Genomic DNA, 26,457 nt, shown 5'->3' with positions numbered 1-26,457 from the left:
CTACCTGCAGAACCCTTTGGCCTAAGTCACCAACTGACACCCCTTCTGAGAATTAGAATTTAGTATTCTCAATGTAACGGCTAAAGAAATTCACCCATACCGAATAATTACTACTACTGAACAGAAATCGTAAGTAGCATTTTCAGAATGACGACATACAAGTTTAAACAAAGTCAAGATGACTAAGTGACTTTTCAGGACAATAAAACAGGTTTTTAGAAATTCAAAGTTAAGTAAATGAAAAGCAAGGTCCAAAAGCAAAATACTTCTCAACAGCCTTGAGCCCTAAATTGTCATAATATTTAAAAACTTAATGTTTCTTCAGACAGTCCGTCACCTGAGATACTATTTAGAATGAAGATACTTGTTGAAATGCCATCAAATTCATTTTCTAATACTGCTTAAGGTTTCCTGGAATTCTCCCAAGATCCAATCATGCCCAAGGCAACATTAACTCTACACTTGGTAAAAATTCAAAGTTACTTTATTCATTTTCAATTCACTATCTAGTCTCTCCTCTTAAAGAATTTTGTAAAAACTTAACTATCAATTTTGAGTAAAATAGCGATGGAGCCTCTTCTTGGGACTGGTGACATTGTTACATACCAAAGTACAGAGATTACTTTCCTGATGCTTTTGGTAATACTTTTTCCAAGAATAATTGAACTCTATGTCTAAAATCAAAGCTGAATTCACATAATGATGCCTCCAATTCAGTAGTTTACTCTCTTATCCAAGGACCTATGCTCTTATCATCAGAAGCAAATATTTCATGGCTACATCCAAAGCACTCAAAGGAAAAATATAATCTGACAACATAAAGAATAGTCCCCCTATAACTGTTTATTAGAATGTGAATATATTCCAAATCAGTAACTTAAAAAAAAAAAAATCAAGTTACAGAGCATGCATAAAATACAAAGTAGCGATTTACAAGGAGATAGTAGTATCTTCATAACCAATACACCAAAATAATAAAAGGGCTACAGAGGAAAACTAAATAGACTGACCACAGCAATGCCTTCCGTGCGCCCCACACGTCATGAGCACCGCAAAAGACAGATTAACTATGAAACATAGTAATCTAGGCAAGCCCACACACATGTATATTTTGGGGATATTCCACCATCCTGAATCGTATCACTTTAGTTGACACAACTTTCAGAACACTTCAGAGTTAAGTGCTTAATATTATCCACAAAAAAATAAAACTAAATATTAGTGTGCACATTTCAGAATGAAAAATGAGTTGCTCCATTGATTTCAATAATGTAGTGGAAGAAAACTTTCAGGTTTGTACAATGCCTAATGCATTCTATTTAAACTCAAAGTACTATTTCATCTTATATACTAAAAGAATACATGCCTTTTAAGTGGTACCACTTGAGCAGAAATTAACCTCTCTTGTATTCTTTAACATACTGAAACCAGATATTTAACTGGACTATATTCCATAATATACTACAAAACTCAAAAATCAGCATTGTTAAAATAATTATCCATGCCTGCTGGTGGCTATGGTGATAAAACTAGGTTGCATTTACTGGAAGGTTTTAAGACAAAATTAACACTTTGCCATCAGAGACTAAGCGCATTAAACCAGTTATTGCCTGAGCAATAAAATGCCACATAATATACTGCTGGGAAATTAGAGAAGTTAAATGACTTGGGCTGCCTGATCACTGTAACAAAGGCACCTCAGATGGAATTCCACCAGTCTCTCCGGTTCCCAGCCTGCCAGGCAGCATTGTGTGACTTATGGCCCCATAACCGTGCTACTACTGAAATCATCACAGTCTTTTGTGTTTATTAAGATAATTCTTGTCCAGAAAAAAGTGTTCCCCCCTCTCTAATCAACTTTGATGTTTACAAAAATTAAAAAACAAAATTTACTAAACTACATAATCCTATTAAGGCATTTTAGAAATTGACTTCCAGAATAATGGAAAATTTATAAGCTCTCAAAATTCTGCTATGTTTATAGGGCAATTCTTAGATTTATGGAAATATACTCTGCACTGAGAGAAGAGTGTGTTAATTATAAGCTGCTCTGTGGCAAAATGATAGCTTATTTCTACAGTCTTCTTAATTTGATTTAATCAAGACCAACAGGTCTGAGCTTCAAGGGGTCAAGTTCTATTATGTCCTACAGTGACAGCTTCCATGATGAAAAGTAAACAATAATTGAGGAATCCAAACATTCAGTTTATTAAACTAAGGCTAGTGAAGCCATAGCATGAAAAAAAGCTGCAGTCATTCGGGACAAATGGATGATTTTATAAAGCTAAAATCAAAAGACTTGAGACATGGAAAAATTCATAAGTATGAGGAAGTAATAAAACACAAAAATGACCACAAGAATTACAAATATATTTAAATCTCAGACCTGGGAATTGGACTATACACAGCCTTCTAGGGGAGAAGAGAAACGCCTTATATGTTCTGACAGCACTGCACCTTTGGCTTGTTTTCAGTGGTTGGTGGAACATGAATAGGAACCACATTGTTGCTTGGAGACATGTCATTTTCACGTCTGTCTGACATTTGCTTCTGAGAAACAATGCGGTATATCTCTGAGGGGAAAAAAAAAGAAACAGCAACACTCACTGTGAACAGACCTATAAATCAGTGATTAAAAATTAAAGATACACAGAGGTAGAAGTTATATTCACAAGAGAAAAAAATGCAAATAAACTGAACAGAGCTCATATACTCAAAGCTCTTTTTTCAACCAGCCACTGATCAGTCAACCCATTATTTCACAATTTCCCTTAAGGTAAGAACAGAAACAAAGGCTTTCCATTCCAGAGGGAAAGGTTTACCAACCAGTTAGATTAATCTTGGTCTAAAGAGATTATACAGTTTATGGGCTTAGATCTAAATTTCTAACCTTATCAAAAAAAACCTACATATATTGACACTGTACCACAGAAAAATATTTAAATCTGCATTATCAGACCCAGTAGGTATTTCTGTATGTAGTGAAGAATACAACTTCATAGACAAGTCAAAATCCCAAGAACTCTTGGAAAAGAAGAATGGAAAGATAATGTGTATCAATGCCTCCTGGACTAAAGTTAAATTGCAATGAGATAATCATTCAAAACAGGCAACTTAAGATTTTCTATGACACTTAGCAAAACTGTTTAGCATCCACCTCTTCCACTAAATGTCCCCTGCCATATCAGTAAGCAGAAGATGCTGGGCCATCAGCCACCACACCCACCCGCTCTCCCCAAGGAAGCACCCTGAGGGAATTGAGGATGGAGCAAAGTAATATACTGGCACTAGCTAGTTAAGTAAGTGAAGTCGCTCAGACTCTTTGCGACCCCATGGACTGTATAGCCTACCAGGCTCCTCTGTCCATGGGACTTTCCAGGCAATATAATACTGGAGTGGACTGCCGTTTCCTTCTCCAGCAGATCTTCCCGACCCAGGGATTGAACCCGGGTCTCGCGCATTGTAGACAGACGCTTTACCGTCTGAGCCACCAGGGAAGTCTTCTTTTGATATGCACCTTAACTAGCTAGTTCAGGTGCATATCAAAACAATGATTTCAGACTTCCCATACATAGGAAAGCCCTAAACTCATTAACTTGAGATGTCTGGTTTTCTTCAGTTTTGAATCCAGACTACCTGATTTTTGTTCCAAAACCTCCTATATATCCTGGTTCCTCTCCTAACTCTTCTGAACAGTTCCTCAGAGCTATCTGAGAGGCTGCCTCCTGGACTTAGGGCAAGTCCACTGAATAAAAAATATAATTCTCAACTTTCAGATTGTGCCTTTTTTTCAATCAACAAACTATAAGAACCAAAACTGTACTACCTTATTCATGCTTTATCCCCAGCATATTAGTTTGGTGCAAACGTAACTGTAGTTTTGCATTGTTGAACTTTGTCATTTGATACTGAAACACACTCTTAAATAAATGTGGTTATCAGTTCAGTCGCTCAGTCATGTCCAACTCTTTGTGACCCCATGGACTGCAGCACGCCAGGCTTCCCTGTCCATCACCAACTCCCAGAGCTTGCTCAAACCCATGTCCATCGAGTTGGTGATGTCATCCAACTATCTCATCCTCTGTCGTCCCTTTCTCTTCCTACCTTCAATCTTTCCCAGCATCAGGGTCTTTTCCAATGAGTCCGTTCTTCATATTAGTGGCCAAAGTACTGGAGCTTCATCTTCAGCATCAGTCCTTCCAATAACTATTCAGGACTGATTTCCTTTAGGATGGACTGGTTTGATCTCCTTGCTCAAAGGTTATCTTATACATAATTTTAATGGGCACTTCTTGCATTTCTTTTTTTTTGGCTAATGGCTTATTACTTGCCATTTATATTTATTTTAGACTTGGCAAATGTTAGACAAAAAGCAAATTTGAGTGATTTTCTTATTCAAGTTCAAAATGGGTCGTAAAGCAGTGAAGACAGCTCGCAACATCAACAACGTGTTTGGCCTAGGAACTGTTAACGAACGTACAGTGTAGTGGTGGTTCAAGGAGTTTTGCAAAGGAGACGAGAGCCTTGAAGATGAGAACCACAGTGGCTGACCTTTGGAAGTTGACAATGACCAACTGAGAGATCACCAAAGTTGATCCTCTTACAACTACACGAGAACTTGCTGAAGAACTCAACATTGACCACTCTACTGTCATTCAACATTTGAAGCAAATTGGAAAGGTGAATAAGCTAAGTAAGTGGGTGCCTCATGAGTGGACTGAAAAATTTTAAAAATCATTTTATAGCATCTTCTCCTATCCTAAGCAACAACAACAAACCATTTCTCCATCAGAAATTGTGAAATGTGATGAAAAGTGGATTTTAGATGTCAACCAATGGCAACCAGCTCCATGACTGGACCGAGAAGCTCCAAAGCACTTCCCAAAGCCAAGCTTACACCAAAAAATGGTCATGGTCGCTGTTTCAGTGGTCTACTGCCAGTCTGATCCAGTACAGCTTCCTGAATCCCAGCAAAACCATAATATGTGAGAAGCATGCTCAGCAATTAGATGAGATGCACGGAAAACTGCAATGCCTGAAGCCAGCATCAGTCAACAGAATGGGCCCATTCTTCTCCATGACAAAGCACAACCTCATATCGCACAACCAAACGCTGCAAAAGTTGAACAAATTGGGCCACGGAACTTTAGCCTCATCTGCCATATTCGCCTGACCTCTTCACAACTGATTACTACTTCGAGCATCCTGAAAATTTTTTTCCAGGAAAGTGCTTCCACAACCAGCAGGATGCAGAAAATGTCTTCCAAGAGTCTGCTGAATCCCAAAGCACAGATTTTTATGCTACAGGAATAAAAAAACACTTATTTCTCATTGACAAAAATGTGCTGATTGTAATGGTTCCTATTTTGATTAATAAAGATGTGTTTGAGCCTAGTTATAATGACTTAAAATTCACAGTCCAGAACTGCAATTATGTTTGCACCAACCTAATAGCAGGGGATCGATAACTAAGTACATGATAAATTATTATTAAATTCCTCTACAGCAAGTTATTATTGTTCAATTGCTAAGTCATACCCAGCTCTTTGCGACCCCATAGGCTGCAGCATGCCAGGCTTCCCTGTCCTTCACTTCTCCTGGAGTTTGCTCAAAATCACGTCCTACAGCAAGTACCCTTATTTAATAATAGCTGTGTTTTTAATAACTGGTCTTACAGCACACTGCCTAACAGCAGCTCCTGCTGACTATCTAAGCTCCTTACAAAGAACATATCTTCTTTTGTCTTCACAGTGCTTCCCCAGGAAAAACACCCTCTATAAGTAAGGGAGTTCTAAAAATGGGACAAATTGACATGATATGCCTCCTATTATGCGGTATTGTGAAGTAGAACATATTCCTATGAATGACACCTATGTATTCCTACCAAAAAATGTTTAAAATGAAGTTATCATGAGGAAATAATGAGATAAATCCAGACTGAGGGACATTCTATAAGACAACTGGCCAAGATTCTTTTTGGCTGTGCCAGGTCTTGGTTGAAGCATATTCTTCAGTTGCAGCATGTGTGATCTAGTTCCCAGAACCAGGCATCAAAGCTGGCCCCACTGCACTGGGAGCACAGAGCCTGAGCCACAGGACAAGGGAAGTCCCTTGGTCAAGACTTCAACAAACGTTACTCACAAAATACATTAAAAATCGAAAATAAATGCTTTAGATGTGGGCTATGGCCCATCTATTTATATTAAATATGCATTAACTGCCTATTTAAGTAAATAATATTTAAAATCCAATTCCTCAGTCCAATAGCCATACTTCAAGTGCTTAACAACAACCTATAGTCAGTGACTACCCTATTCAGTACCCAAATATGTAACAATTCCATTAATCCAATGTGTTTTCCTTGACCAGATCCCAGGTTTAAATTGTAAAAACCAAATCTATAAAACACAAATCTGAATACAACTTGCACATTAGATAATACTACATGAACATAAAGTTCTTGGATATATGATATTATGATTATTTTAATATAAAGTTATGGGATAAAAAAAAGCAGAATCATATTTTCAAAATGTCCAAGAATACAGCAACCAAATGCAATGTACAAACATCATTTGGATTTTAGTTTGAACTATTAAAATTTGAGACAGGAAATTTTAATATTGTTTGAGTAATAGAGGACAATAAGGAATTATTGCCAATTTTTAAGTGGTTTTATTGTTACGGGTTTAAATTCTATCTTTCAGATATACATCATGAAATGTTTACAAATGAAATAACATAATACCTCGAATTTGTTTCAAAACAATGGGGGTGGCAGTAGGTAGAAGACAGGCAGGCTCTGGACTGATGGTTATCAACGGCTACATGGGAGCTCATGACAGTACCCTACTTTTGGCATGCTGAGAACTTTCCGTAACAAAAAGTTAAAGGAAAGAAAATACATTAACTAAATTAATATTTTTTTTTTCCAAATTAAAAAAACTAATGTTCTGAAAGCTGAACAAGAGCAAACTATAATCAACTGTATAACTAACAAAGACACTGACAGCTAGTGTACCTTTTCTTATGCTTTTCTGGGGGAGCAGGTGGCTAAAATCTGTGCTTTAAAAGGTTGACAGTGGTTCAAAGAACCAAGAGAAAAAAATGAGATTACAATAAACACTACTGACTAGAGTTTTGTTTTTTTTTTTAAAGGATATGAAGGCAGAGCCTTCATTTACATTCTTTCCATTAAAAGGGGATGGGACTAGAGTATATCAAGGGTAAAAAGGAAAAATCATTCAATCAGGCAAGTGACTAAGGACAAAAGATAACCATCAACTTACTATGAAACTAGACTCTTCAGTCTTTATTATGTTTTCTCTCTAATCCCAAATTGGATGGCTCTTCAAGTACAAATGATTAAATGAGACCCTCTATAAATTTAACTTCTTTACAAGTGGTTTTGAATGTTGTTAGGGGAACCAAAACAAAAAATATTTTACAGGTTCTTACATGAAAAGCAAATAATGGACAAGAGGAAAAAACAGAGTTCTCAGAGAACACAGAAAGGTAAATAATTAAAGAGATCTCATTATAAGAAAAACAAATTTGAGCAGCATTATAAAACTGCCTGTAAGTACTACATACTGTTTGGCAGAAATGGATTACTCCTACATTGCTCCAATCACCAAACAGATGCCAACCAAGGCAGTGAAGAAAAAGAAACTTGATCAGAAAATGAGGAGAAAATTTTCTTTCAGGTAGAATGGGCACTAAGAAGCTACACAAGTAATTTACTTAACATCTCTTGTGGCTGGATGTGTCACTTAGAAAAAAACTTTGATAAGAAAACAGGAAGCAGATACCTTCAGATGGTAAAGTGTCTGCCTACAACGCGGGAGACCTGAGTTCAATCCCTGGGTCGGGAAGATCTCCTGGAGAAGGAAATGGCAACCCACTCCAGTATTCTTGCCTGGAAAATCCCATGGACGGAGGAACCTGGTTCGGCTACAGTCCACGGGGTCGCAAAGAGTCGGACACAACTGAGCAACTTCACTCACTCACCTTCCAGCTGGGATCCGATTAAGGAAGGTTATTTAAGTGGAGGAAGGGGTACAGGACTAAACCAGCTAAACCAGATGCAAATATTTTCCTCTATAAAGGGCATGTTCTCCTTTAGAACAAAGTGTATGTGATATACCAACTCCTGTGCAGACCCTTTTCAAGAAATCCAAAGGACAGGTAAGGTTAAAAAGAAGGAACTCTGCTTTATCGTTCATACATTAGGATCTCCTGTAGGAGATCTAAATATAAAGTAAAATATTAATATAAAATAGCTTTAAATATAACCAAATAAAGTTAAATAAAAGACATATGCCTATTTCTACTCTAATGAAGTATTTATCAAGATGCAAAGTAAATTCTAAGTTAAATGTAATAGTTTCAACCTGGTGAATAAAAAGAGCTAAAATTCTTCAGTCCTTCCAAAACTTGTGAAAATAAGAGGCCTGAATTATCCTATTAATACTACAGCTCACATTAGAATTTATTAAAACTTCTTCAAACCCACTGCTCATGATATAAGTTTCCTGAAGGTCAAAAATGCTCCAATTTGAGTTATTTAAAAGGCTGCCACATGCAAAGAACCAAGACTACTATGCCTGATTAAAAGATCCTTACTACTCCAATAAGATTAGTGTCTGAAAACTCTAGTCCCACTTTTAAGAGACAATATGCTAAATGAACGAAAATTCTTTCAACTGGGAATTCCCTGGCAGTCCAGTGGTTAGGACTCTGCACTTCCACTGCAGGGACACAGGTTCAATCTCAGCTTGGGGAACTAAGATCCTGTTAGCCACGCCACAGGACCAAAAAAAAAAAATCTTTACCACAGAATTTAGAATTTAGTCTCCATACTACAAAGATGGCTTGGACTTATTGATCACATGGAGAAACCTGGCAGACACCATAACCAACATCACCAGTTTCTAATCAGACAAACCAATATTGTGAGCCTCCTGATGTGATGCGCTGAGAACACTCTGTGGTATTCCTATTGAAAGCAAATAACCAGAACTGAATCAAACGGAAACATCAGACAAACCCAAACTGAGGGACATGACAAAATAACTGACCCATACGCTTCAAGAAATGTCAATAAACCAAAAGACAGACTGAGGAACTATTCCAGATTAGAGGAGACTAAAGAGTTATGATAAGTGAATGCAATGTATGATCTGATCAGATTGTCTTTTGCTAATAAAAACACAACTGGAACAGCTGGCAAAATCTGAATAAGCTCTGTAGCTTAACCATGATGAGGCACTATTACCTCTCTTTTGACCACTATACTATGGCTATGACATACTAAATATCCTTGTTTTTAGGAAAATACACAATGAAAAAAAGCTCCTAGGGATAACGAGCAGCATGCCTGTCACTCTCAAATGGTAAAGCAAAACAAAACAGTATTGTTTATATATTTAGAGAGAGGAAGAAAAAGAATAGAGTAAGTGTGGTAAAATCCCTCAGTATCTGAGGGAAATGGGTTAAGGGTATTTGCCAATACTTGGTACCACTATTGCAACCTTAAGTCTGAAATTGTCAAAATTCAAATCAAAAAGAAAAAAAGTAACACAGTATGGAAGTATGGATTAATAACATCGCTTAATGAACTTGAAAATGAAAGAAAACAGCTGCACTGAAATCTAGAGGCTATGCAATGTATCAGACTCACTCACCCACTAACCAACTACCTCCTAAAAATACCATCAGCAAAATTATGTCAGGAAGTTACTGTCAAATTCACAGATATCAAGAATGCCAGGGGTCTATTCTAAAATAAGCAACGCAAATTATCTTTGAAGTAACAATGGAGATACATTTTCTAATATTTAATTTTGCATCTTAAAAAGTAAAAAGCTAGTTTTTTCTTCCAGTGACATCAAAATACAATACAAATACTCCCTTAATACTGTTAACCTGTTAAGTCAGAATTAAACCTAAATGAGAGTACAGTTCTATTTCCTGTTTTTTCTGTGCATTAATACTCCCATTAGTATACAGAAAAGTTTAGATCCTAACACCTGCAAAACGCAGATTTCCCTGGTCATATGCAGTGATCTCTGATCCTACAGATCAACACTGAGATTTATGCAGGAAGTTGAGGAAGTAGTGACTAGAGAGAGGAAAAGTGGTAATAAGTGAATCTTTTGTTTGCTTTCAAGCAATATTAATTAAGCAGTAACAAAAGCTTAATCGAGAGTGAATTTTAAGAGAAACAGCCAGATGTTCATCATTCAGGACAAAACAGTTCAACTTTAAGTACAATATATATCACTGCTTATTGATTAGTTCATGTTTGAATGGATCACAAGTTCGATGCTACAAAATGACACATAAAATTGTTAACCACAGATGAAACAAAACACTTGGCCTCATTTTCACTAAATAAATGGGCTAGAAATTGAGATCGGAATGGGCTAGAATTATAACAGAGATTTGATGGGACGTAAAAAATGACCCAAAAAGGACAGACTAAAGTTTTTTCAAACGAGCTTTCTCAGAGGGCTTAAGAAGATGAAGATGACTCACATCTTAAAACACTGAATCTTAGGACTAGGGAGGTTCACCGACTTTAATTACAGAGCGAATGAGAACAAAGTGGTAAAAGGTAAAACCTACAAATCCTGGGTCTCAATTTAGTATTATCACATTGACTCAAGAGAAACCACACAAGTGCTTAAAATGAAAAAAACAAGATTTGAAGACATATGGCATATTCAATCAAATCTTGCCTGCTTGAAACAATCTGCAGTGAAAGTTGACCCAAAGATTTTTTTTTTTAAAGTGACTGTGTTCCAAAGACTGTTTATCCAACCCTAGCAGCAACATTTACTATTTTTCTGATAAGAGAAAAGAATTACAATAAAATAGATATGTAAAACATCAATATAGTTTATTTTTAATGAGTTTTTTTCATACTTTAATTGCTACTTAGCTAATATCCAATGTTTACAATGTATCAGGCGCAGTTAAGTATTTTACATGTACGGAACTCACTCATTTTTGGAGTCTAGATTTCCAATAACAGTCAGTTCTTTTCTATGGATTAGGTTACAGAAACAAAACCTTTTCACTCACAACATTAACAGTCAAGTCAAATTATACCACAAGGTATTTATAAATACAAGCCCTCTCTTAAAAATAAAATAACAGAACTCCCAAAACATATTTCAACTTTACATATGAAGAAATTAAGGCCTAGAAAGGTTAAGTAACTTGCCTAACAGAGCTCATTAGTAAGTGAAGGAGCCAGGACTAGAACACAAGTCAGGCTTCCAAGCCCATGCTCCTAAACCCTAAGTTTTATTCGCTACATTTTTACAGTAAAATAAGACAACATTTAAAAGCTAAAGGGCTTCCCTGGTGACTCAGATGGTGAAGAATCTACTTGCAATGTGGAAGACCTGGGTTCAATCCCTGGGTCAGGAAGATCCCCTGGAGAAGGGAATGGCAACCCACTCCAATATTCTTGTCCGGAGAATTCCATGGACAGAGGAGCCTGGCAGGCTACAGCCCACGGGGTTATTAAGAGTCAGACATGACTGAGTGACTAACACATTACAAGTTAAAATCTGTTGGCCTCTAATACAACTGCTGCATACCAAGAATAAAATCTTGTTACATTATCATTAGAATCTCATTTACTTAACCATTTCTCCATATATACTTTTTAGAACATCGTGTAAGAGCACTATATATTAAGACTACACTCTAAATTATGAATTCTTAAAAGTAATATACATTTTTAAAGTACTTTGTATTTATTAGACTTCCCTGTAGCTCAAGGAGAAGGCAATGGCACCCCACTCCAGTACTCTTGCCTGGAAAATCCCACGGACGGAGAAGCCTGGTAGGCTGCAGTCCACGGGGTCGCTAAGAGTCGGACAGGACTGAGCGACTTCACTTTCACTTTTCACTTTCATGCACTGGAGAAGGAAATGGCAACCCATCCAGTGTTCTTGCCTGGAGAATCCCAGGGACGGGGGAGCCTGGTGGGCTGCCGTCCATGGGGTCGCACAGAGTCGGACATGACTGAAGCGACTTAGCAGCAGCAGCCTATAGCTCAAATGGTAACCAATTTGCCTACGATGCAGGAGACCAGGGTTTGATTTCTGGGTCGGGAAGATCCTCCGGAGAAGGGAATGGCAATTCACTCCAGTATTCTTGCCTGGAGAACCCCATGGACATAGATGCCTGGCGGGCAACAGTCCATGGGGTTGCAAAGAGTTGGACATGACTAAGTGACTAACACACACACATTTATTAGAGGATTAAGACGAAACTTTCAGATAAATTGTTCATTCTATTAAAGTGAGGGTAAATATGCTCAGTTGCTCAGTCATGTCTGACTTTGCAACCCCATGGATTGTAGCCCGCCATGCTCCTCTGTCCATAAGATTTCCTAGGCAAGAATACTAGAGTGGGTTGCCATTTCCTCCTCGAGGGGATCTTCCCAACCCAGGGATCTCACGATCCCATCTCTTGTGTCTCCTGCATTGGAAGGTGGATTCTTTACCACTGAGCCACCTGAAAATCTCCAAATTTGAGTCACTATAAATAAAATATTCTCTCACCCCTGAGGTTGACATGGTCTACACATCCACATTCCAAAAGACCATGAATTTTATTTCTTTTCCACTACTTTTAAAACTTTTCAATATGTAATCACTGGCTGCTTTTCTCCACAGGTGACACTTTGCTTCTTAAACAATAATAAATCATGGGAGAATTTTACCTTTTGTTTCCTAAGTTTTTAAGAATATATATTTTCCTAGGTGCTTCTATAACACATCAGAACCAAGAACACCTTTTCTTTACTGAATTTCAAAAGGGCATTCATCTTTCCATAAATGGGATTTCAATATTTACCTTATAAAAAAGTACCACTAAGCACTGTTTTGTGTTTATGACCAGGAAGCATGGTATGCACAGACTAAAGTAATAACAGAAGTGAATGCGTTATTTTCAAAGTATTTTTCCCACTATAAACCAGATGAGTTAGGATGACTGAAGTTCAGCAAGCGAGGGTTGCAATGTAACTACAACAGCTCTCAAATAATAGTCATTCTTAGTGTGATTTTCTAGTTTAGTTTTCTGATTAATTTGTTTAAATTACCTTTCTACTACTTCTAATTCCCACTGGTCTAATCTAAAAATGCAAGTCTTACCTGTCAAGATTGTCTGAAAAGCAGCTTCCACATTTGTAGAGTCTAGAGCAGATGTCTCAATGAATGACAAACCATTTTTTTCTGTAGGGAGATACAAAACTTCAGTCTTGTCAAATTTAAAAATACAAGGGACGTAGTACACTCAGACCTTCAAAGGGAAAATAACAACTTTTTAAACCCCAGATTCTCCCCCACTTCTTAAGCAATAAGAACACCATGCTACTTCCACTTTAGTAGATTAAAAATGAGAATTTTCATTGGCTTCTTAATTAAAACAAATACTTGCTACATCTAAATACTGCCATTAGCAATGAATAACACTGGGCATAGTACAGTAAACTTACCAAATACCCAGCCTATTTCACCCCTTACTGAGCTTCCCCCTAACATACAGCTATGGTATGAGCAAGGCTGGGTATATGCAATTCACTTAGAATTCTGTTACTATTGTCTGAAACAAAGCTTCTTGACTAGAAAACAGAAAATTTTATCCACAGCATAATCAACAGTGAAAGCTCACATCATGCACTAGTCAAGAATGTACAATGTTGCCCTCTGGTAGGCTGCCCCTACCACCAATACAGAGTCAAGATAGGCAGATTCTCTATTAAGCCAAAAAAGTTATAACTCCAAAGCAGCTACATCCCTGTTGGTCCTTTACACTCCCTGGGCCACTACTTTTCAGACCCACATAGAACAAGTCTTGGTAAAACAAAGACATGATGGAAAAAAGCAGGAAGCACAGAACAAACAGATTTTATCTACCACTTCCAGGGAGAGAAAAGACAGTATTTATATTCAATTTTTGGCAGCAAAAACTCAATACTACAAGTCTAATAACTCAAAGTTAAGCAAGAGAGTCATACAGTCATCATGCACTTTCAAAACAAGATCTGTTAAGCATTCACGTTTACCTTTCCAGAACTGTTGCAACCCATTACCCTCATTGGGAGGGTCATGAAAACTTAAGAAATACAGAAGCACTGTAATATCATAGAATTCGTACCACTAACCTGCAAAAGCTCTTGCTTCATCTGTAGGAACTGCCCTGAGATGGCGCAAATCACTCTTATTGCCCACAAGCATGATAACAATGTTACTATCAGCGTGATCTCTTAGTTCTTTCAGCCATCGCTCTACATTTTCATATGTGAGATGTTTAGCAATGTCATAAACCAATAAGGCACCTACAGCTCCACGATAGTATCTGAAAACAGAAAAATGTATTTAACTATTAGAAAACAACCATAAGATGGGAGAGAACACCAAAAAAGACTAAGTATATGAACTATGTATGTATATATACACACACACACACTCTCACACTTTTTTTTTTTTAAACACATGAATTTTAGAATACTAATACAGGAATTCTTCAAAGGAAAAGAAACAGTACTTTTTTCCAATACCAAAAGTCAGCTAATCCACTTTGGCAGCTATTTCACAGAACTTAAAAATGCTGAGAGACTTCCCTGGTGGTCTAATGGTTAAGAATCCACCTACCAATACAAGGGACACGGGTTTGATCCCTGGTCTGGGGAGATTCCACGTGCTGTGGAGCAAACTAAGCTCATGAGCCATGTGCTGCAACCAGAGTGCCACGCATGTAGCAATGTAGACCCAGCCCAGCCAAAAATAAATAAATAAAATTTTTTTAAAAAATGCTGAGACTTACGCTGATGTTATAGCGCGGTATCGTTCTTGCCCTGCTGTGTCCCATATCTGTGCCTTTATTGTTTTCCCATCAACCTGGATGCTTCTTGTTGCAAACTCTACTCCAATGGTGCTCTTGCTTTCGAGATTAAACTCATTTCGAGTAAATCGAGACAGGAGATTACTCTTTCCAACACCAGAATCTCCAATAAGAACAACTAAAAAGACAAAGTACTTAATGTCAGATGGATGAGGCACACATATTCAGAAGACCATCATGTTTTAAAGCAAAAAAGATAGGGCATCAGATTTTTAAAAAAAGAATGAGGGCAGGGAGGAAGAGTTGAATGCCCATGTTACCAATCGATAAAATCAATTTATTCTTTTTAATGTGTTTCTACCTGCATAGTGACTTCCACCCATCATCTACTTAGCACAGATAAAGTATCCTGTCTTACAAATGCAAATATTAATCATAGGTCTACTAGGCACTGATGACGGGCTAATGCATTAATTTAACAATCAACACTATATCAACCTTATTACCTCACAAGGTTATACTTGAGAGATAAATCCTAAATCAAATGAACAATCTGTGATATGAAAATGTATTAGACATGAAAGCAACAAAGGATGTTAGTGCCCTAAGTATGTTCTACTTAGTTTCATCAAAGCCTGGGTGTGACCTCAGGACTCATATCTAGGCAAAATGAATCACATTTAACACAGTAGGCAGCAAGTTTATAAACTTTGCCACCCAGATCACAGAAGCTACAATGACCCTCTCAAAATTACATTTATCAGACTAGCAAGAAACTAGAGACCCCTCCAAAATCAAGGAGCCCTAGAAAGCTGAATAATAATTTTGACTTACTCTGAGTCAAAGGCAAAGGAAGTCATAACTTTCACTGATGACTTAAAAAAGAAGAAACAGGTTTGACTGATTAGATGAATTTATATCCTCTGATTATTATAGGAAGTAGTTTATTTTCAAGCTAACTACAGTGGATTCTTTCTCACCTAAGGTGATATATCACACTTCAAAAACAATGGGGAAATAAGCAGTTAACTTGTTTTAAAGCGTTTCTATCTGAACTTAAAGAACAAAACAAGCTCACAGGTTTTCAGAATCTGAGCTTGATAACATTTTTTCCTTGGTAGAAGTTTTTTTATCAGTGTTTCAGAAAATATTATTCTTATTCCTACTATTGCCTGCTAACGCATCTTCTTAATTCCTTACTAGCTAACTGATTTATTAGATACCAGGAATAGATATTCAAACACTCAAGAGTAACAGCAAGGTACAAGACCATGCCTTACTAAAGAGACTGGTATTTCAGCGGAAGGGGGACATGGCAAGGGAAGGAAACGCTGTGAGAGCTCCCTGCACTCAGGCCAGAGGGCAGACCGTCCATTATGCGCGAGAACGGATGTAAGCCGGCCTCTGGACAGTCTTGGAGAGAGTACACTGTCAAATGCATATCTTTCTGGCTTCCTCTATCAGCTGATTCAGCAAAAAAATCACCCAGGCAGCAGTGACTCCATGCAGCAAAAGGCACAGTTATTTCCAGTTAGTCAATTAGAGGGTGTCAAGAGTACTACGGCAAACACAGACAATACAGTAAATGCTTCTACCAGGGAAGAAGACGGTAAGGTCATGAAAGTAACATATAAAAACAATGCATTTCCAATTTTATAGTATACTACAGCTGGTTCCTAAGTTAGCTTTCAAGGTCCTCCATTCTAAATGTAAGGTAAAATTCCAGTTTCAGTAATAAAAGTCTACCCTATTAGCAGAGTATACTCAATTAGTAGGGAACTAAGGTTGCCTCTCAGTTCAAAAGGGTGGATGTTCTGCTGATGACACCTCTTTTGAATCTTTCCTGGCCCCACACTAGCACTGAGGTATAAAAGCTTCACTTGAAGAAGGAATAGGAAACGGAAAAACCCAAAAGTTGAACATTTCTACTTCCAAGGCACTCAGATTTACCAGTCAGATGAATCAGTTTAGAAACCAATCACTTAGTTCGAAGCCAAAGAGCAAGACATCTAGAATGACACTGCCGGGACTTCCCTGGTGGTCCAATGGTTAAGACTCCACGCCCTTCCACACAAGGGGGCACGGGTGTGACCCCTAGTGGGGGAACTAAGATCCCAAATGCCACATGGTGCAGCCAAAAAAAATAAATAAAAACAAACAGAAGGACAATGCCTTTGGAAAACAAATAACTCAAAGAACTCAATAACTCCATCCCATAAAAACTCTAGTACTTTCAAGTTTTGGTTTCTTGCCTTTTAACCTCCACTTTATCGATTATATTCTGTCTCCCCATTCTCAAATCTTTGCACTGTCATAAAGACATTTAGTAAGAACATTTTTTCCCTTGATATAACCAATTAATTTTAACATAAAAATTATAACTAGCACCCTTATCTGAAAATAATTCAAGATACATGAATACTTTATACAGTAGAAAAGTTATCTCAACTAGACACAGGCAAGGTTGACAAGAATTATGACTAGCAACTTGTTAAAGGATTATATCTTAAATGACAACAGAAGATATTGCTTCTTTAAGAAGAGCACTGCCAAGATGCTGCTGAGAAATGACACAATATGGAAAACCTCTTCTATGTAGTTACCAAATGAGAAACTGCACCAAGAAAGGTTATATTTAGGCTCACTAAATAATAAACAAACTAGAATGGATTAAGTTACCTAAACAACTGAAAAGAATTCACTGTGATTTTAAAAACAAATCAAAAGTTCACAGACTCAAACTTAGTTTCTGACCAAAAACAGTTTCATTAAGATGATAATATTTAATTGCTTTTTTAAAATATGACCCACTATATGATCACATCCTACAGTTCAAGAAAGGAATTTGCAGTGACTTTCCTTACTTTTTATCACTAGTATCTTAGTTTAAAGTTCTTCCACTTTAAACCTTTTATAACTGTAGCCATCTACATAAAATATATATGTGTGTGTAAGTATAAAATAATAGAATCTGTATATGAAACATCACATTTCTTAAACAAATCTGATAATATTCATTATCACTTGGTTAACCTCATCTAATACTAAATTTGGTTCATTATATATCAAATACTAGGCTGCTAAAAGCTATAAAAAGAATATACGCATTAACTGACCATTATTTAATAAGAATTTCCAACTCTTCAACCACATTTAGTTTTATACAGTCTGTTACAAACTAATGTACTAGACAAAAATTTCATTCAACAAATCAATCATGATATCTCAGACCTAACAGTTTTAACCTGAAGTAATTGATAATTTTCACACTGGTTTATAAATAAACTTGGAGATCTTTCTACTTTCAACTATATTCATAGTCCAAACTCACCAAGAGTCTTTTTTAAAATTAAATAAGGCTGAAGTCTAGACAAGTTTTTCTAGATTCAGCAGAACCCAAATTGCTCAACCATAAGTTGTGAAAGAAAAACTATCAAGATGCAAGACAGCAAAGTTCCTATGATCAGCCCCACTAACAATCAGCTGATGGTTAATTACTACTGACCTTCAATTAGACTGAAAAGAAAATGGTGTAGACTACGTACACAGATATTTTCAGAATATGTGACTTTGAGTTAATGTCAACCACAATATTTGTCAATAGGAACTATGATTGATTTATACTTCACTTATGTGTCTGTCCCACAGGGCCTTAATCACACTGTGTGTAAATGTAGAATTAACATTTTTAAAACAGTCAAGTTTTAAAATTAAAATTCACCACCACCAGCAGTCTCACTGTTGAGCTAAAGATTAATGTTCAAGAACAAATACATAATTTAAAATAATTTTCCTACTCTCCCCACATTACACTTCCACTTGAAGCACTCCATCCTACACCAATCAGGATATCCCTTCATTTTCAACTGATTAGAGCTACAAACTCATTTACAATTCCCTCAACTATTAAGTTTGCTAGGATAAGTCTTCTTCCAAGTAGACAGCTGCAGCTCATCTCAGGGAATATCTACATAGAATAAAACCATTTTAAAATGAAATTATTGTTGCTTCTCTTTAAATTAAAATTGTATAAATAAGAAATTGGCTATACAATCACAGACGTTAAAAAGTGACTCATATCCTATTAAGAGCTTTTTTAAAAAGTGGAAATCTTTCTCGGCAGAATTTTTTAAAACATTCTATTAAACAGCAAAGTGTACAACAAATGAAACCAAAACCTGTGGAAATATAAAATACTTTAGAAGGCTCTAGTTTTAAGTTTCTTAACTAATACTTAAATGCTCTTCCAGTTATAGATTTACGGTTTTAAGAAAAAAAAAAACAAAACTGTAAGAACCATAGTAACTTCTTGAACATTATCTGAGTTCTCAGAGAAGCTAAAACTTTACAGTCGCACTTAATTCTCACAACAGTCCTGAGAGATACTATTTTCTTTTTACAGATGAGGGAACTGAGGCTCAAAAGAGTCTGCTTTCCCAAGGTCACAAAGCAAATGTAAGACCTGAGGCAGTAATTTGAAACCAGGCCTGTGCGATTCCAAAGCCCTGTGCTTTCTCAATCATTGTTAGCAAAGTGGCCTAAACCCCAAAGCTAAGTTAAAATCCATTAAGCCAATCCAGGGTACTAAGTATTTTGGGGGAAGAAATAACTAGGTTCTATAACCAACATTCAAGTTGTAAACCAAACAAGAGAAATACTCTGATAGTCTATCTTGTCCTAAATTACTTCAAAAGCAGCCCTTATGTAAAAAAAAAACAAATCTCCCTTTAATGACTACACCCCAGTCTCCAGGGTCTCACTGAAGTAATTTCACCAGACCTCAGAAGCCTTCAGCCAACAGTATGTAAACTAATCCATGTTTCTTTTTTGTATTTGTAAAATGATTAAGTACCCTCTTCTCTGTGAACAACTTCCCACTGTCAGGGAGGGGAGTGGATACTGAAGGTACTCACTCTACAGAAAAATTTCTGGCCCAGAAGAGTAAGTGGCGGTAGGCCCATCAACTAGTAGGCCAAGGTTTGCAGAGTACTGGTGAAGCAATGTTTCCTGCTTTGTTTAGTCAACCATACTTAGCACCCAGTGGCAAAGTCAGAAAGAGTCACTAAGCTTAACATTCTTTTCAAACTCCACCCTTCACTGTAAAGGTTTAATAGTAATGGCTTCTTCCTCGCTGGTAATGATCTTTGTTCAGCATACTACTGATGGCTGCTCTCCTAACTCAGGACCAGAGAAACAGCATCAGAGAGAGAGCATTCATCCAATAAAAAAAGCATTTACTGTACTTTCCTCTCAAGGAAAGCTGTACCCATTATCTTTGTCGATTACAAAAACAAAAAAACAAAAAAAAAAAAACTATTTGGATTCTTTCCGGACTAACCAATAAGCAATTCTTTTTTTCACTCCCCATCCTCCACTATGTTTTGTCCAAGGGCACTACATGGTTCCCTATCTTATGAAAAACATTTAATTTGACCAAAGAGCACACAACTTCCCCATGCTCCCCCACCTTTGGGGAAAGGTATGTGGCCAACCAGGACGCTTCCCTTCCTGTTCTAAAAACACCAAAAGGTTGGATCCTCCCAGTGTTGCAGCAGGAAGCAACCAGTCCGTAGCGATAAAGCAAGCTATTTGTGCAGCGTACAACCTTTCCTGCTCAGGAACTGGGCCTTCAGGTCTGGCAAGGATAACAGCCACCACCCATCCGCAACCCCTAGTCTCGGACACAGTCAAGAGTTATCCCAGGCTGGTTGCCTCTGGGTAGGGAAGGCAGGAGAAAAGAAGGCTGGGTGGGAAGTCACATCGGTCTGCCGGGTCACTGCGACAAGTGCGCGCGTGGGTGCTGGGACAATCCCTCCTGCCCTACCCCCCACCACCGGGGTCGCACGAGCGACGTGGGAGAGCTCGTAAACTACTCGCGGAGGGAAGGCAGAAAAAGAGCTACCAATGCCGGGGGCCATGCGAGGTTTCGGACCACGAGAAGTGTGGGGTGGGTGGGGGTGGGGCTGCCGACCCGCTCGGATTTTTAACCAGGGCCTGGCCCCGGGGATAGAAAAGGGCGAGGAGAGGCGGCTGTCCGAGGGCAGGGGAAGGGTTCGCCCGAGGGAAAAGGGAGGCAGATAAGAAAAAGATCTGTATGGGAGAGTGCGCCGAAAGAAAGGTGAAGAACGAGGGGAAGGGCCTGTCGGAGGGGCTCAGGAAGGGTGTATACCGAAGGGGAGGGGGCGATGAACCCGAAAAGATGGATGGTGGGGGGCGCCCCATTAAGGGGGCCCCGGAACCCGGGGAGGAAAGAAGGCGATTTGAGAGACGGCAGCCGGCCGCGAGAGGGGCGCAGGGTAGGGACCGTGAGGCTTCCTAAGGCCTCTGGGGAGGTCGCTATGAGACCGCTGTGTGGTGAGGACCCCCATCCGTGAGTGGAAGGAAAGGGGCTGAGCTGGGGGACCTCAGGATAAGCCGCACAGAAAGGAAGAGCTGAGGAAGGCCGATCTCAGGGCAGGGGCAACCCGCGGGCGGGTCCCCCGGGAGTGTCCCGGGCCCCCAAACCGGGACTCGAGGGAGAGTTCCAGAGCCCACGGCCTCACCTTTGAAGAGGTAGTCGTACTCGTCGTCGCGGGTGCCCATTGCGCGGCCGAGAAACGAAGGGGCGGGAGCAGCAGTGGTACCGGTGGGACCAGGGGGCGTCGCTGCAGGGGTAACCCGAACGCCGAGCTTCAGCTGCCGGACCCGGTAAAGAACCCCTCCCTGCCGCTACGCCACTTCCGGCAGGCCCCCACCCATAGGGGGAAGTACTTCCGGGGGCGGCGCCCCGCCCCTCAGCCCAATAAAGGCGGAGTACGCGAGTTTGGCGTCTGTTGTCCAAGCTTCCCGGACTCGGAGGGGTTTCGAGTGGCTTAAAGAGCGCGGTACTCCCGGCTTACCTCACTTATAGAGGCTGCTCTCCATACATAATAGTCTCTCCCTCACTCCACTCGCCGTTATTCGGGGAAGCAGGGCACTGGAGAGCGCTTCAGCACTGCCTCTGGTGGTCGGTTTGTGGATGGGGGCGGGGTTCTCTAAGGATTAGAGAGCCGAAGGCAGAATTGCGAGCGTGGCGGTTCCATGGTGTAATGGTTAGCACTCTGGACTCTGAATCCAGCGATCCGAGTTCAAATCTCGGTGGAACCTGTACACCTTCCTCTTTTTGGTTTGGGTTTTGTTTTTTCCCTGGCCACGATTTTATAAGTCATGTACTTATTCACAAAGTGACTCTTGTACACCTGCGGGGTATATGTGTCTTTGAACTAAGTAGGGAGGGAATGCCACAAAACTCAGTTGCCTAGGAAGACCACATGCATTTCCTTCAGTTCTGTACTCTGTTACCTAGGTGTCTCCTAAGTATCCTCTACACTTCGCCCTTTTTTTTTTAACCTCGGCCGTCTTCGAAAGCTTCCATGAAAAGTTGATTCTTTTTGCTAGAATTTTCAACCTCCAACTTCATACGAGGGCAGGCACTTTCCACTCCTCTCCAGAAATCTCTCAAACTGTCTCCAGATGTATTCACAGAACCTCGCCCACCCTCCGCATCAAAATTCATCAAGAACTTCTTGAATCCTATTTGTCATCCTTTAAGCTTAACCTGGTTACATAATTATTTTCTTTAACATGCAGAGCAAAGGATGACAATTTCCATTTTTGCAGAAATGTGGATGGGGAGGTTCAAGTGATTTCCAAAGATCACACAGCAGGGCCTCCCTTTATGTAAAGAGACTTATAGCTCAGTGGTAAAGAATCTGCCTGCTGATGCAGGAGACTGGTTTGATCCCATCCCCTGAAGGAGGAAGTGGCAACCCACTCCTGAAAAATCCCATGGACAGAGGAGCTTGGTGGGCTATCCAGTCCACTGGGTCCCAAAGAGTGGGATACAGCTGAGTACATAAGCACTATATTTATGCCAAAAAGCTTTTCCCCTTTTTTTGTCAAACCTCACTACACCTGTGTGCAATTTAGAGTTTTCATCAAAGGTGCCTGTAGTAAGTAGAATAAAGGCTCTCCCAAAATGTCCACATCCCAATCCTTGGGACCTGTGAATATACTAGATTATGTGGCAAAGGGGAATTAAGGTTGCAGGTGGAATTAAGGTTGCAAATCAACTGACTTTAAAACAGGATAATTATCCTTGGAGTCTCCATGTGGGCCTAACGTCCTCTCAAGTGTCCTTAAAAGTAGAAAAGGGAGGTCAGAGGGTTGTGGTGTGAGAAGGCCTTAACCGGCCCTTTTGGCTTGGAACATGAAGAAAGAGGGGGCCAGGAGCCTAGGAATGCAGAGGCTTATAGAAGATGGAAAAGGCAAAATATAAATGAGAGGAGATGGAAAAGGCAAGGAAACTGAGTCTTCCCTAAGGCCACCAGAAAGAACACAGCCCTGCTGGTACCTTGATTTTAGCCCAGGGATACCCATGTCACACTTCAGACCTATAGTACTATAAAGTAATACATTTCTGTAGTTTTAAGTCACCAACATTGTGGTAATTTGTTACAGCAGCAATAGAAAACTAATACAGTGCCATTTTCAGTGCTTTCCAAAGCAATATATAGCAACAGAAGGTTTACCAAAGGGTCAACAACAGTTCTGAAGGAGTAACTAATGAGCAGAATGAGCAATTCTGGCAACAGATGCCACAGTTCAGAGGGACTGAGGTAATTAGGAAGAACTCCCTGGGGACTTCCCTGGCAGTACAGTGGCTGAGATTCTAAGCTCCCAGTCCAGGGACCTGGGTTGGATCCCTGGTCAGGGAACTAGATCCGAATGCCATAAGGTAGACTGAAGATCCCATGTGCCACAACCAAGACCTGGTGAGCTGGTGCAGTCAAATAAATAGGAAAAACAAACAAAGAACTACCTGGAAGGGGAGGAGCTAGCATTGACTCCTGAAGGAAGAAGCAAGTAAGGAAGCTCATTTGGGGAAGTGGAGAAGATTAGACGATAAGAGCATGTTAAGTAAGGCCATTAATGCCAGAGAAATCATCATGAACTTTTCCCCTTAAGTCATTATTTCTCAATGTGCATCCTGAGAAGGTCAGTAGTATTCCTCAAAGGAAGGATTTCATGCTCAAATAGGTTGAAACGCACTGTACACTGTCTCTCCTGCCTTAGAAGTTCCCCTAATACTCTGGTGTTTTAAAGTCTAAATATCCCACTCTGAAGGGAAAAAATTTTAACTGTATGAAACAGAGCATTTCTCAGGTTCACCTGTGAACAAAAAAAAAAAACAGAGTATCATTCATCATTCATTTACACAAGGATTAAATCACAACCCATTGCGGTCACCCACAGTGCACGAGTGCATCCTGAGGAGAATTTAAGATGAAAAAACCTGGATAAGGCATTCTGTGCTTTGGATAAACAGCCCCTAGATAGTTAAGATGCTTAAGATGGTTAAGCATAGTTAAGTTTTTTCCTATACAGAAGTTTTAACTTTTTATTTACTCAAATCTCTCACAGTCCTTTGGTTTCTGAATGTTGCATGTCACATTAGAAGGCTTCCTCTCCACGCAAGATTTTTTCAAAAACTTTATTTCTTCAAAGATTTTTAAAACTTTTTTCTCCATCTGAATTTTATGTAAATTGAGAGTGAACTAGGGATCTAAGTTATTTCCAAATGGATAGCCAATTGTTTCAACATCATTATTTGAAAAATCTTTTCCCCACTGTTACAAATGTCTAATTTATTATAAATAAATTTCATACATATAAATAAGTCTATTCTTTAATCTTCATAATATACCTCTGACAGCCAGTGAGGAACACTGCTCAGAAGTCCCTTCAAAAAAGAGGCTGTTGGGGACTTCCCTGTGGTCCAGTGGCTAAGACTCCGTGCTCACAATGCAGGGGGCTCAGGTTCAATTCCTGGTCAGAGAACTGGATCCCACATGCCGCAACTAAGAGTACGCATACCACAGCTAAAGATCCTGCTTGCCCCAACTAAGACGCAGGGCAACCAAAGAAATAAAAATAAATATTAAGAAAGAGTCTGTTGTGAGAAGTATAGTTCGCTGATGGTCTCCAGTTGCCACACCTCCAAGGCCCACACTCCCTCTGGACTGTTCCCAGACAAGGACTGAGCACCGTAGGGATACTAGAACTGGACCAGTTCTGTCCAAAATGGGACTCTTCTAATGGGCACTCTTTCTCTAGATCTCTCCATTGCACTGACTAAGATTTTCTCAGAATTGCATTATAGTCCAAGGTTCTTCTTCTTTCCCACTCTCCTTGCATAGGTATTGATCCTAAATTGTGATCTGAACGCCCTACTTCTCTCTTTTGTCTCCCCCCACCAAATGAATTCTTATGCTTCTAATTCACCGGGTCATCTTCCAGAGGACCTGACCCAGATACAGTCCCATTGGTCAACTTTTATCTTCCTATGCTGATATCACATTGCTATATCACGACTTTGCAGTCTATTTTGATGTTTCAATGTGGATTTTTGGTTTTGTTTTTTGGCTGCACTGGGTCTTCATTGCTGTGCAGGCTTTTTCTCTAGCTGCGGTGAGCAGGGGCGACTCTTCATTGCAGTGCTCAGGCTTCTCATTGCCATGGCTTCTCTTGTTGCAGAGCAAAGGCTCTAGGCACGGGAACTCAGTAATTGAGGCTCACAGGCTTAGTTGCTCCCTTGGGGTTTTGATTAGGGTTTCACTACTGATCATTAAAAATACCTTTTTCAGAAATGAAAGAATTTGCACAGGATATCCAAAGATATGAGATTCTGCCTATAATGATGCAAAAGAGGGAGATCTAAGGCTTAATAACTATTTGGAAGAATGATCAATAGAAAGGGGGAAAGGATAAAAAAAGAAAGCAAAACTGTTGCCATTAATTTCAGGCATGTCTAATTTCAACAGCTGGTAAGAAAACCAAAAGGAAGTACCCAGTAAAAAGCCTGGAAATATAGATTCAGAAAGTCTTGGCCCTAGAATATATGGAAGAAGCAAATTCTGGAATATATCTCATCTTCCACAGCCTGGGAGCAGCTCTAAAAGATTATTGAAAACAAACTGGGAACTGACAGGCCTGTGTTTAAACTCCAGCTCTGCCATTTACTGTTGTACCGCTTTTAATAATTTACCTAATCCCGCTGAAGCTTGGTTCCTTGTCTGCAAAATGGGGACAAATGTGATTGAAATAGTATATAGCTTGCACCGTACCTGGCACATAGCAAATGTTCATTAATGCTCTGGGTCTCATTTGGGGTCAATTTTGACCCCAGGAAATTTGAATATCTGGAGACCATTTTGGTGTATACTTGGGAGGCACCACTGGCATCCCGTGGGTAGACACATTCTATAATAGACAGGACGTCTCCCCACAACAAAGAATTATCTGGCCCAAAATATCAACAGTGCCAAGGTTGAGAATCATGAGTTCATTATAAAGATTATCCAGAGGCCAAGCCAAGACCTATGATGGGAAAGGGCAGGATGCAGTGAGCATCACCTCTCCATCCTGCCTCATCTTCCAAAAGTTGAGCATATCCCTCAAACATCAGGAAGGATGTCTAAGACAGACATACCTCTCTTCATAAAGCAGAGCCCATGGACCCACAACCTGATACAAAACACTTCCATATGAGGATCCTATTTGTTAAGT

The 26,457-nt window shown here is 39.3% G+C and overlaps 1 protein-coding gene and 1 non-coding gene across 11 annotated transcripts; one reads left to right on the top strand and one right to left on the bottom strand.

Moving 5' to 3' along the window:
• Positions 1–823: 823 nt before the first annotated feature.
• On the bottom strand, positions 824–21,629 carry RAB11A (RAB11A, member RAS oncogene family). 10 transcript variants are annotated; one of them, XR_008698833.1, is made up of 6 exons: positions 21,414–21,623; positions 14,854–15,049; positions 14,192–14,385; positions 13,179–13,259; positions 6,749–6,870; positions 2,350–2,573 (listed from the first exon to the last, which is right to left on the bottom strand). XR_008698833.1 is itself a non-coding variant. In XM_055536744.1 (5 exons), the coding sequence occupies exons 1-5, from the start codon at positions 21,451–21,453 to the stop codon at positions 2,434–2,436; spliced, it is 696 nt and encodes a 231-aa protein (XP_055392719.1). In that variant the 5' UTR covers positions 21,454–21,626; the 3' UTR covers positions 824–2,433. The 10 variants fall into 10 exon arrangements, 9 of the variants coding, with proteins under 9 accessions (XP_055392719.1, XP_055392720.1, XP_055392722.1 ...); XM_055536744.1 differs by lacking the exon at positions 6,749–6,870 and having other exon boundaries at positions 824–2,618; positions 21,414–21,626; XM_055536745.1 differs by lacking the exon at positions 6,749–6,870 and having other exon boundaries at positions 824–2,606; positions 21,414–21,625.
• Positions 21,630–21,924: 295 nt separating this feature from the next.
• On the top strand, positions 21,925–21,996 carry TRNAQ-CUG (transfer RNA glutamine (anticodon CUG)). The gene has a single exon. It is a non-coding gene; the product is annotated as a tRNA-Gln (tRNA).
• The last annotated feature ends 4,461 nt before the right edge of the window (positions 21,997–26,457 follow it).

This window comes from Bubalus kerabau, chromosome 10, assembly GCF_029407905.1.
Source record: "Bubalus kerabau isolate K-KA32 ecotype Philippines breed swamp buffalo chromosome 10, PCC_UOA_SB_1v2, whole genome shotgun sequence".
NCBI classification, from domain to species: Eukaryota; Metazoa; Chordata; class Mammalia; order Artiodactyla; family Bovidae; genus Bubalus; species Bubalus kerabau.
The sequence above is the reverse complement of the archived record's forward strand: the minus strand, read 5'-3'. Positions and strand labels throughout refer to the sequence as shown.

Coding starts and splice junctions, on each gene's coding strand:
- RAB11A (XM_055536744.1), bottom strand. CDS start 21,453: ATGGGCACCCGCGACGACGAGTACGACTACCTCTTCAAAG. Junction 14,386..14,853: donor TACCGCGCTATAACATCAGC/GTAAGTCTCAGC, acceptor TTCTGTTTTCAG/ATACTATCGTGGAGCTGTAG. Junction 2,619..13,178: donor TTTTCAGACAATCTTGACAG/GTAAGACTTGCA, acceptor ACTGATTTATAG/GTCTGTTCACAGTGAGTGTT.